This window comes from Pelophylax lessonae, assembly GCF_965119305.1.
Source record: "Pelophylax lessonae genome assembly, chromosome: 5".
NCBI classification, from domain to species: Eukaryota; Metazoa; Chordata; class Amphibia; order Anura; family Ranidae; genus Pelophylax; species Pelophylax lessonae.
The window spans coordinates 380,263,820-380,276,571 of NC_138772.1; the positions used below are offsets into that span (position 1 = coordinate 380,263,820).

At 45.0% G+C, this 12,752-nt stretch overlaps 1 protein-coding gene across 1 annotated transcript in view; it reads right to left on the reverse strand.

Moving 5' to 3' along the window:
- CEP192 (centrosomal protein 192) overlaps window positions 1-12,752 on the reverse strand; it is a 506,433-nt gene that overhangs the window by 128,075 nt on the left and 365,606 nt on the right. The window contains exon 32 of the mRNA XM_082258491.1: window positions 4,560-4,650. Within this exon, the coding sequence (XP_082114617.1) occupies window positions 4,560-4,650 (91 nt within the window). The remainder of the gene's footprint in view (window positions 1-4,559; window positions 4,651-12,752) is intronic.

Sequence of the window (12,752 nt, forward strand, 5' to 3'; positions counted from 1 at the left end):
CATTTTTTTTTTTAATCAAGGTGGCAAAGTCTGGAGGAAGAGTGGAGAGGCACAGAATCCAAGTTGCCAAGTGATGATTTGGGGAGCTACGTCATCTGCTGGTGTTGGTCCACTGTGTTTTATCAAGTCCAAAGTCAGTGCAGCCCTCTACCAGGAAATTCTAGAGCACTTCATATTTCCCGCTGCTGACCAGCTTTATGCAGAAGCGGATTTCCTTTTCCAGCATAACTTGGCACATGCCCACAATGCCAAATGTACGAATACTTGGTTTAATGAACATGATAAACTTGGGCTCAATTGGCTAGCAAACTCGTCTGATCTAAACCCCATAGAGAATCGGAGGGGTATTGTCAAGAGGGAGATGAGAGACACCAGACCCAACAATGCAGAGCAGCCGAAGGCTGCTGTCAAAGCAACCTGGGCTTCCATAACACCTCAGCAGTGCCACAGGCTGATCGCCTCGATTCCACTCCGCATTGATACAGTAAGTCATGTAAAAGGAGCCCCGACCAGGTACTGAGTGCATACTATACTGTAGATGCACATACTTTTCAGTAAGCCAACATTTGTGTATTAAAGCGGAGTTACGGCCACAACATTTTTTTTTCAATAAAAATACCCCCCCGGACAGTCAGGGCTAGTACATTCCACAATGGATAGCCTCTGTACGGTCCCGGGTCGCACTTACCTTTTAGAAGAAATACTAACCTTGAAAATGTCTTCTCCAGCGCTGCCATCTTGGATGTGGGCAGCTGAAGCCAGCGCGTCCTCTTCTCCCATAATGCGCCTGCATCGGCCCCGCTTGTCACTTCTGGTGCGGGCGCGTCATCCATCTACAGCTTCTGGGCATGCCCAGAAGCTGTTTAGCAAGGAATGAGGCGCCGCACCGGAAGTGACGAGCGGGGCCGGTGCATTGATTCCTGGGAGTGATGATGTTCAGCTCTCAGGAATCAATGCAAAGAGGAAGTGACGGCGCGGGCCGCGGCCACAGTGGGAGGAAGTGGAAGAAAGGTGAGTATATTTTTCTTCAATAACAAGGTAAGTAAACAAAAAAAAAAAAAAATCATAACTATCCATTTCTTTTTCAGGTGACCAAAAGCAAGCGGATGGATGGCACAAAATCGATTATGTTGATATTGTGGCCGGAACTCCGCTTTAAAAATCTTTTTTTTTTTTTTTTATTGGTCTTATGTAATGATCTCATTTTCGGAGATACTGAATTTTGGGTTTTTACTAGCTGTTCTGTCTCAGCATCGATTGTACCTGTGACCCTCTTGTAGACCTCCAGTCTGTAAGTGTGTGCAGCAGGTTGAATGATGGCTTTAACAGATAGTTTACTCAATGAATAAAGACTCCAGAGGTGTTCTCCAATGCTTCTTTATGCTTCAAGTTAGCAAAGACATAAACATAGAGACTTTTCCATAGGTAAATTTACAATGAAGTTACACAGCTTCCACACTCTGCAGTCTCCTCATAACAACTAAACAAAATGGTAGATACAGCAGGAAAATGGAGATGGGAGAAACCATCTAGCCAGAAACAGCAGGGGTGCAAGGAAGATACCAATAACATAGCATAACATAACATGTAATAACAACTGCTAGACAGTTAAAGCTGCGTGGCAGCACACTAGCTGTACACAAAAATCATGAAAATTAAAAAACAAATGTTTGAAATATATCACCCTGTGTGTAATAAATATATACAATATACGAGTTTCACTTTTTAAATTGAATTACTTTAATAAAATTAACTTTTTGATGATATTCTAATTTTATGAGATGCACCTGTATAGTGGGTTAGTGCAGAACTTCTGATATATTTTAACATGAATACTGAGGATAAAGAGGTTAATCTGAATGCAACAAGAACATCAACATTCTCAAACTGACAGCTTTCCACTCACAACCATTTCTGCATTTTGGTGAATTGTCTCAAAAATAAACACAAAACGAAAAAAAAATAAATAAAAAAAAACACAAATAATGGATTAAAAAGGCTTCAGTGCTGACCTCATTCAACAACCCCATTAAGACCTAAATATCAGTGCGGTGTGGTATGATCTACATTGACAAAACACAGTACAATGTATCCCCTCTTTGCAATCCATATGCTAGTCTGATGTTTACAAACCATATACAGTGACTGTTAACAGCATACTGCGTCACAAAATACATTAAGGCTGCTTTCATAGTGCTCCATTTTCGCCAAGTTCAGGGTGCATTTTCTGGGTGCCTATTACTCACAGCATGCACCTGTGAAACTTGGACATGCAACTCAAAAACACCATGCAGGTGCATTATTTATGTTTTTTTTTTAATTTGAATTTATTTAATTAAAGATGCAGAATGCAGGACTTTTAAAACACACTGCACCCACAGCAGTGTGAAGAGACCCATTGGATTAAAAAGGATTCTGTTTTTAATGCATTTTTAGCACAGTAAAAATGTAGCAAAAAAGCATCAGTGTGAAAAGCAGCCTAAAGCAGAATTTTAGTTTAAAAAATAAAAACTACCCTTTATTACTAAATATCATATGCAAAACGTTTGCATTATTGTAATTGCTGAATGTCTGATTATAAACAATCTAATTCAGACACTTATCAATTATCCTGTGCTTCACTGACAGCAATGAGCCTGAGCAGCTGAATATGGCTGCTCACAGGAACTTTCTGGTACCGTTGTCAGTGTCTCTGCAAGTAACAAAGCCCTACCCCATCTATGAAGTCATATGTTTTCTCATGAATGAGGATACACAAGCTCTGAGAAGAGGAAAGACATGCCCAACTGCTGTAGCTGTATGAGCAGTGACACATTACAGTCATACATTAAAGTGGAGTTCCACCCATTTTAGTAACTTTACATGTATGTAATCCCCTTTAAAACTACTTTTACCAATGGAAACTTTTTTTTTTTTAGCTAGTAAATACCTAATATTGTTGTTTATTCCTCCTCCCCTCACTTCTGGGTCCGATCTGCGATGACGTCATTCGGCGATTCGCAGGGGGTACTGGGATGTTTTGCATGGCATGAAATCTCAGTATTACACAGGAGCTGAGCTGTACTGTATGTATTGAGGCCGTGACCTGCCCCGCCTCCTCTCAGTGAGCTGTACTGTATGTATTGTATTCAGGCCGTTCTCTGCCCCGCCTCCGCCCCCTCTCAGTGAGCGAGGACTGAAAGCATATCCTCACTGAGCTCACTGAGAGGAGGCGGGGCAGAGCACGGCCTAAATACAATACATACAGTACAGCTCACAGAGGAGGCGGGGCGGAGGCGGGGCAGGTCATGGCCTCAATACAAACAGTACAGCTCAGCTCCTGTGTAATACTGCAAAATTTCATGCCATGGAATACATCCCAGCACCCCCTGAGAATCGCCGAATGACGTCATCGCCGATAGGACCCGGAAGTGAGGAGAGGAGGAATAAACAAACAATAAGGTATTTACTAGCAAAAAAAAAAAAGTTTCCATTGGTAAAAGTCGTTTTAAAGGGGATTACATACATCTATGTAATCCAAGTTATTAAAAATGGGTGGAACTCCACTTTAAAATGAAAAAAGGTACAAACCCAGATTTAAAAAAAAATGTACACACAACAATGGGCTCATATTGTTTAACTGACTGTGGGAAGTTAAATAAATACTCTCCTTCCTTCCTTTAGATTTATATAAAGAACACATAAAAGATATATAATGCAAATATCTGAGAAGTAGGGGACTTTTAAGGAAGCGTTATTGTCAAAGAGGTGAGCAAAATATAACCATAGTTAAGAAAATATATCATTTTAATTCAAATTCCATTTCATAAAAACATCACTGAAATATTAAAACTTCAACTAAAGTATTGCAGCTAAACGTAGACAAAACAGGGTATGTAGATGTGGTCGTACATGTTTTGCAGGATACTTCAGGAACCTGAAATTTTTCATCTACGACAAAGGAGTCATTATTATGTTCATACTGCCTTCCAGTAACACGATGCACTTACGGCATGGTGGTGAGCCGTTGACAACCAGGAAACACCGGAGTCAAGAGTTGAGGAGTATCAGACTGCATTTGGCTCGCCGCTCTACTGAACCACATGAGGGGTCAGGATATACATTATTGGACCAAGTGCAGTCCTATATCCCTCAACTGACTCCGGTATCTACTGGTTGTCAATGGCTAACCACCACGCCGTAAGTGCATCGTGCTACTGACAGTCAGTATCAACACAATAGGACTCATTTGTCGTAGGTGAAAAATGTCAGGTTCCTGAAGAAGCAGTATCCTGTGAAATAGGTTTGACCACATCTACATACCATATTATGTCTACCCTTAGCTGCAACACCTCAGTTTAATTTTTAATATTTCAATGATCTTTTTATGAAATAGAATTTGAATAAAACTGATATACTTTAATTATGGTTGTATTTTGCTCACCTTTTTGACAACACCACTTCCTTAAAAGTCCCCTACTTCTTAGATATATGCATTATAAATCTGATCTATTTGGGATGTGGAAGTGTTAATTGTTTCTAGCACCCAAGAATACTAATAGGAAATAGAGAAAAAACACCTGAAAGCAGTCTTGGTCCTGTCCCCTTATTATAAGACGAAGCTGCTGGCTTGCAGTTGCAGACGTGTTCCTTAGTATCAATTTTTGTTGTCTGTAAAGAAAAATAAAAAATATTAATTGCAGATGTCTTGATAAAAAAATAAATAAATCTTAGGCAAAATCTTAAGAATAGCTATATCGAAATAAAAATTTAGGGGCAACTTAAAATATTTTGTGATGTGTTAATGAAAGTTATGCTGCATGTTAAAGTGCACTCTGCTAATGCATCCTGGGCCATTGCACCAAAACATCCCAAAAATTGGAAGCTTTACAACATTTCTAATGCAACACTATGGTGTGGAAGTGGGTGGCAACGCATGTGCATTGCCTTCATTTGTTGGGTTGCTATTCAAAATGAATGGCACTAAAACACATGCAATATAAAGTTATAAATGAGTCCCTTGGGACTCTCATTTGCAACTGTTAGTTTCATGGTGGTCATATTTTTCTTCTGACCTAATTATACTCAGTTACTGACCTGGAACTCATAGGCAGCTAGTAAACTACCAATTCCTTTTACACATTCAGGTTTTGGACCAGTTAAGAAAGTATTGAAGACAGTGGCTGGAAATTACAGCAAGGCCAAAAGTATTTCTAAACAGTTGGCGATGACAATCTATGCATTTTAGCATGTTTCTTTAAAAAAAACAAAAAAAAAAAAAAAAAAACAGCTCCATGTGAATGTCAATTATTGCCCTAAAAATGCTTAACATGTTACTGAAGCCACAACAGTAAAATCAGTCTGTCTATGCTGCAAGGCATGCTTTTTAAACTCACTGAGGAACCTAAAGGGTTAATCCTCCGCATTGTGTAAAAAGGCTGTTTGATCCTCCCCTTTTACTGGCCCCAATCTAGCCATTAATAGAACAGATCCTAGGAGGCACTCAGCACATGCTCAGTTTGGTGTGTATTGCTAGAGTTTTTTTTTTTTTTTTTTGCGAGGGTGCAAACTATAAGTACAGGGCCAAATCAAAACTGTCCAGAAAGAGGGTCAGTGGTCACACAGCTTCATAGGGCAGTCATACCAGAATGAAAACCTCTCCTACAAGTTTTACCAGTGCTCATCCAGACACTGATATAAGTCACAAGAATGCTATATACTGCTGATGAGAAAATATATTTAGCGTTTTCAATTTAATTTAAAAAAAAAATTTTTTTTGTCTTGCCGTAAAATCCTTTTCTCTGATGTTCATTGACGGACACAGTCTCTGATTGTCATATCAGTAGGGTTATACTAACCCCTACAGGAGTAGGACACTAAGCAGAAAAAAGTTCTGGCTACGCCTATGGGCAGTCCCAGGGGATATACCCTCTCTCCCTGCTATAGGATGTCAGCTTTGTATTAAAGCAGTGTCAGAAAATAATACCAACCCAACTCAATAGAGGGGCGAGTACTGCGTCTGTCAATGAACATCAGAGAAAAGGATTTTAGGTTAAGACAAAAATCCAATTTTTTCTATCATTCATTGACAGACGCAGTCTCTGATCTTTTTATCAGTAGGGACATCCCAAAACAGTGCCATAAAAAGTGAGGGGTGGGAACAGCAGAAAAATAATTCCCCAAGGCTTAACCATAGCCAACCAGGCAACATAGGACTCATCAGAATAACAAGATGAGACCCACCTGAGAAACATCAAACGCCCTCAAGGGAGACTAAAACACCCTTAAACGGCAGCCTGCAAAACTTTGCGGCCAAAAGAGACATCTGCAGATGCCAGCACATCCACCGTGTAAAACTTAGTGAAAAAGTGTGAACAGACGACTAGGTAGTCGCCTTGCAAACCTGAAGCACAGATGCCCGATGCCAAAAAGCCCAGGAAGCACTAAGCGCCCGAGTAGTGATTCACACCAGGCAATGTACGCCTTCCAGGTATGGTGATAAATCTTCCTGGAGGTAGCCTTCCGAGCTCTCAGCAAGGTAGGAATAACAGCATCAGAGAGGCCCCTGTCTCTCAACACCTGGCCTTCAACTGCCATGCCGTTAAAGCCAGAGACAATAAAGCAGGATGGAAGATCGGCCCTTGAGACAGCAGATCTTCTCTCAGAGGTAGCCGCCAGGGATGCTCGACGACCATCTTGACGAGGTATGCGTACCAAGACCGACAAGGCCAGTCTGGGGCCACTAGAATCACTTGCACCTGTTCCAACGCCAACCTGCAGAGGAACCTGGACAACAGCTGAATCGGGGGAAAGGCATAAATCAGCTGATACTGGTGCCAAGGCACCACCAACGCATCTGTGGTGTCTGCCAGAGGATCTCTAGCTCTGGCCACTAACCTTTTCCAAGGACAGGGAATTGCTGTTACATTTGGACAAGAGTCCTTGAGTGAAACTGGGCAAATGGGATCGCCTCAAAGGCTGAAACCATCAGCCACAGGGACCTCATGCAGGTCCGCAGGAAGGATAGATCTCACCCTGCAACGTCTGGAGTTTTTCCACCGGGAGAAAAGCCTTCGCCTGAGCAGAGTCCAGGACCAATCCCAGATACTGCAGACGTAATGACAGAGTCAGTGCCGACTTCTGGAAGTTTGATGGTCCACCCGAACTACTGCAGCGCCTGAACCGTGACCGTCATATCGCCCGACAGAGTGGCACACAAACTCGCCCTCAACAAGAGATCATCCAGATAACAGAGGACCACAATACCCTTCTTGCACAGAGCCAGCACCGGAGCCAAAACCTTAGTGAAGACCCTGGGAGCCGAAGCTAGACCAAAGGGTAATGCCACAAATTGAAAGTGCACCTCTGCCACCGCGAAGCAGAGATACTACTGATGACCTCCGTAGATAGGGATGTGCAGATACGCATCCTTTAAATCGATAGAGGCCAGAAAATCCCCTCGACTTAAAGATGCCACCACCGACCGGATGGATTCCATCTGGAACTTCTGCACCTGCACAAAGCTGTTTTGTGACTTGAGGTCCAGAATCGGACAAACCTTGCCCTCCTTCCTGGGCACTGTGAACAGGTTTGAATAAAACCCACAAAACCGCTCCCGCTCTGGAACTGGGACAATAACGCCATGAGCAAGAAGATTTTGCACTGCCCCCTTGAGAGCCGTCAGGTGCTCGGGAGACGGACAGAGATTTGATGGAAAGAACCTGTATCCTGAACAATTCAGTTCGTGAACCCATTTGTCCTAAATTAGAGACAACGAGGGTTGCTTAAAGTAACGCAGACGTCCCCCCACCCCTGAGACGGGTGAGGGTGTCCCTTCATGCGGAAGAGGACTGGGCCGCAGCACCAGACTGACCGGACCTGGACTTCTTGTTACCGCTGGAGGCCTTGAAGGATTTTCCCTTTTCCTGAGCACCTGAGGCACGAAAGGGCCACCAATGAGCCTTGAAAGAAGGACCCCGCCACATGCGGGGCGATTTACCCTTTGCGGATTGGGGCAGGAGTGTACTCTTACCCTGTGAGACCCTTGACAATCTCATCCAAGGTGTCCCCAAAAAGGCGTTCTCCCTAATAGGGGATATCAGACAGTGTTTTTAGAGGCATGGTCTGCCGACCAGCTCTAAAGCCATACCATGCGGTGGAGTGCAATCCCCACTGCAGACAATCGTGCGACCAGGGGAGCCTTGTCCAGGGCCGTGTCACATAGATACACCATGGCCTGTGCCATTTGGTCCGCGAGCGCAATGAGATTCGGTGGAACCGACTCAGCCACCAAGTTGCGTGTAAGCACCCTAATCCTTTCCGTAACTGTCTGAGAGACCAGCACGGAAGCGAACACCGGCTTGAGAAGTGAGCCCGCCACCAAGTACATGTGGCGGGAAAGTGACTCCACGCGCCTATCCATCAAGTCTTTAAACACCGGGGAGTCCTCCACGGGAAGCACCGTGGATTTATTCAACCTGGAAAGTGTGGTACACCTTAGGTGACACCGTCCAGCGATTGGAAACAGGGTCCGCAAAGGGGTAACGGCGTTTAAAACGCTTAGGCACCGCCAGCACATGCTTAATGCGATGCCACTGCTCATTCACGATATCATGAAACTCCTTGAGGCAGGGGAAAACCTGACCCGACTTCTGGGCTTTGCGGGACCCAAAGGAAACCCGCTTACCTGACAGGATGGGCTCATCATCAATGTTCAAAGTCTCCCTAATGGAGCGAACAAGTGCTTCTACCAAATCGCGTTCCCGTGCTGCAGCAGAGGAGGACTCCTCCTCCTCCCCGTCTGAGTGTGCGGACAGGGAGCCCCCAGGGAGGGCAATGTCCGTGGCAACCATGTCAGGCTCTGAATCAGAAGACTGAGAGGGCATCAGCCGTTTTTGAACATTACCTTGTGATATCATAAGATCAACTTTGGACGCCAACGTTACAAGGGCTGAAGATAAAGACGCTATTGAAGGTGATCCGTTAGTCCCGGATGCACAAACAAGCTCCGGTGTGAAATTGTCACCCTGGGACTATTAGCAGAATATTAAAAAATGGAACACTGGCCCTTTAAATCGGCGATTGCAGTCGGCACCGCGATCCCGCACTGCTGCTGGAGTCCCCCTTTATAATGCTAAATAACTGAGCAAGCAATGCTTAATAACTGAGCAAGGAACAATGCCCAAAAGCAGTGAAAACCCCTTATAGTGCCAGAGATATAGAAAACAACCGCTCTCCACGCTTCCCTGCAGCAAGTGAAAAGATGGCAGGAGGAAGTGACCTAAATCACTAAAGGCCAAACAGTGCCCTGAACACCACAAACGTGGATGCCAATAAAAGTATATGAAGAAAACACAGGGAAAATGGCAGCTGCCCTTACAACGCGGCTGCCCACATCCAAGATGGCCCCGAAAATGGCGCGAAAAGCGAATGTTATGCAAAAATGGCTGCTGCCCTTACACTGATGTAGCCAGGTATGCCCTTACCCAAAATAGCGGCCGAAAACTGCGCCGATAGTCAGGAGCCCAGGAACCCTGGACACCGCAGGAGATCGCAGCTCTGACATCCCCTAGAGGACTGGACACGGGGGTAGCATCACTCACCATACCATGGACCGCGGGCTCCGCTCCGATACAGCTCGCCTCCCACCCTGAGTGGGGGTGCTGCCAACCAAGAGGGGACACTGCAACACAGGGCTTTCCAGGGTTGATGCGTTCTGGTGAAAAAATTCCTCCGCAGGCTCGTCCCCATCCGTCACGGCACCGGTGTGGCGAGGCCTGGGCGGACCACGACCTGCGCACACCTACGTAGAACAGGCTGGGGTACCATAAGGATCTAGATTATCCAGTGCGACGCCCCCCCCCCGGCTGTCGCTTGTAGTTCTCCAAGAGGATCCCACTGACTAGCTAGCGTTAGTGAGAAAATAAGTGAAAACATTTTTCAAAGAAACAATAAAAACTGAGACCGGAGTCCCAGCAGGGTATCCTAGGGTCCTACTCCTGAGCTAGGCAGCAAGAAAGTGTCTGAGGGTAATGTCGAGAGGGACAGCCCCTAAGGTGTGTCTAGTTAAAGCTTTTTAATGAGGTTTCACTACCCAGCCTGCTCCTGCAAAGGGCGCCATTACCCAATAGTGATGAAACTTGGAAGAGGCTGCGTCTGTCAGAGGACGTAAGAGAAAACAGGTTTTCTTTTTTCCCAGGAATATATATATCAAGGAATATATATATATATATATATATATATATATATATATATATATAATATATTATATTATTATTTTTATATATTTATTTTATTTTTATTATTATTTTATTATTATATTATATATTATATATTATATTATATATATAATATATATCAAGGAATATATATATCAAGGAATATATATCAAGTGTTCTAAATATCAGATAAAAATTGTCTGCGAATTGCGCAGCCATCACTCCGCTGCAGTTGGAGTGAGAATAGGCTATGGAAAATGGGAGACTAATTCGCTAATATAGTGCTTACCGGTAAAAAAAATGTATAAAAACAAATATAATGTTTTAGAGAAGAATCTACTATGGTTAATATGACTGAGAAGGTAATCTAAATATCCAGAGCATATGATTTTAAGCATATAAGGAAACAAAAATCAAATAATCAACAACGTATAATTACCACTTCAAAATGGTCATTACCAGAGTCCTAAGATGGCTGCCTTTCTTAAAATGATGGTGGGTTAGGGAGGAGTTTGTGTCTGGCGTCCTTAAAACTTTTCAGTTTGGATGTGTGTATGGATGTGTGCATGTATGGTCCCTAGGTAGGCTGTTCTCATTAAACTTCTTTAGTATCTGCCTTTGTGTGGAAACTGTTTCAGGGCCACATGTGACACCCCCCAAACCTCTTCAAACATTCTATTTTCATGACCAGAGGATATAGGTGTTATCTTCAGAAGTGTCAATAGTGGCTTACCACTTTTCAACAATGAACAATGGACACTTGAAAACCAAAAGTTCCTGACTGAAGCTTGTAGTGAGGTCATGGATTGAACTCTGACATCGAGGCCCATGGCAGTGTATAATTCCTTACATGTAAAAATGATGTGTATTTTGTATCATAGGCCTGACAGGTCCTTGTCCTCAAGTCTGGAGAAAATCGATTTTTGTTTGCCAGACCAGGGTCGCTTGGAACCCCCCGAGGGGGGCCTTGAAGGACTTTGACTTATCGATTGACCCTGAGGGACGAAAAACTTCTTATGTGCTGAAAAAGAGGGGCCCCGTCTGCGACACGGGTCCTTAACCTTATTAGCCTGTGGGAGAAAGGTACTCTTCTCCCCTGTGAAACCTTTGGTAATGTCATCCAGGATACCCCCAAACAGGCCCTCTCCTTAAAAAGGCAGATCTGTCCGACAGTCGGCCCAAAATGGGAGCAGCATCCAGCGCGGCATCGCAAACAATTTGCAGCCCCTGCACCAACTGGTCCAACAGCTCCGCAAAGGCAGGAGGAAGTTGTTTCCCCTCCAGGTCACTGCGTAGCAACTAAGCCCATTCAGTCAAGGTTTGCGAGACAAGGGCAACCATAAACACAGGTCTTAGTGCAGACCCTGCCAGGGAGTACATGTTGCGGGCCACAGACTCCGCTTTTCTGTCCGCCGGATCCTTAAAGGATGGGGAATCCTCCACTGAAATCATGGTAGCTTTATTCAGTCTTGAGACCAGAGGGTCCACCGTAGGTGGCACAGACCACTTTTTTTTTTAGAAGGGATTCCTAAAAAAGGGTAGCTTATAGCAATCCGCTTAGGCACCCCAGGAGAATGCTTTGGGCGGTCCTATTCTTTTTTGAGCAGGTTGTCAAAATACGCGGGAAAGGGAAAAACCTTTGCCGCTCTGAATGGCTAGTGAGTGCCTAACATAACCTGTGCCTCATTCGCAGTCGCAGCTGTGTCCTCCATTTTTAGGGTCTCACGCACAGATACAACCAGTGCGTCCACTAGCGCCTTTTCATGCGTGGTGGCGGGGCTAGAGATGTCATCCTCACTATCAGAGGAGACAGGGCGTGAGGTAGTAGACGCGGCAGGAAGACCCGCGTCTGCGGAGGCTGAATCAGAGTCAGAATCTGACACATCAGATGAGGCAGGGGTAGGTAGAGGGCGTTTTTTGGCACCTCGCCCTTTATAGGCCACCTCCACCCGGGGAACAAAGGATTCCAGGAACGCCGAAAGTGCATCTATGGACAGCTGGGATCTGGAGGGACCTGAGGCCTCCTCGAGGGGGTCAAGTGTGGACACTTGTTCGGCAGGGTCCATGTTAAACCAAGGGAACCCGTCCGCTAAAAGTGGAGAAAAAAAATATGTTTTTTTTTTTTCTCAGAGAAAGCCCCACCGCGCTACAGCGCCCCCCCCCAAGAGGTCAGGCAGAGCGCACTGAAAACCCCCGGCAGAGAGAGAGACCCCCCAGACTCACCACCCTTCACCAAATATGCACCAGGAAGGCCCAGAATGTCTCAATAGAAATCCACCGCATAATGGCCACCGGGTGTACCAATATGGCCACCGAATCTTGCAGGGCACATTGACTACAAGAAAATGGCGCCCCCTGAGGGCCCTCGTGGGGACCCCCCAGCCTCCTGGACTGGATCAATAGGAAGGGGGGGCCCTGGGAGTGACCGGTACACCCCCCCCCCCGCTGGATCAATCGTTCTGTCAGCCAGAAGCCTTGTCATAGCCCCCTGGGGGTAGTTACAAATGTCCCATAGCCCCAGTAGTGTGGGGGGGGGGGAGACAGGAAGGTGGGGGG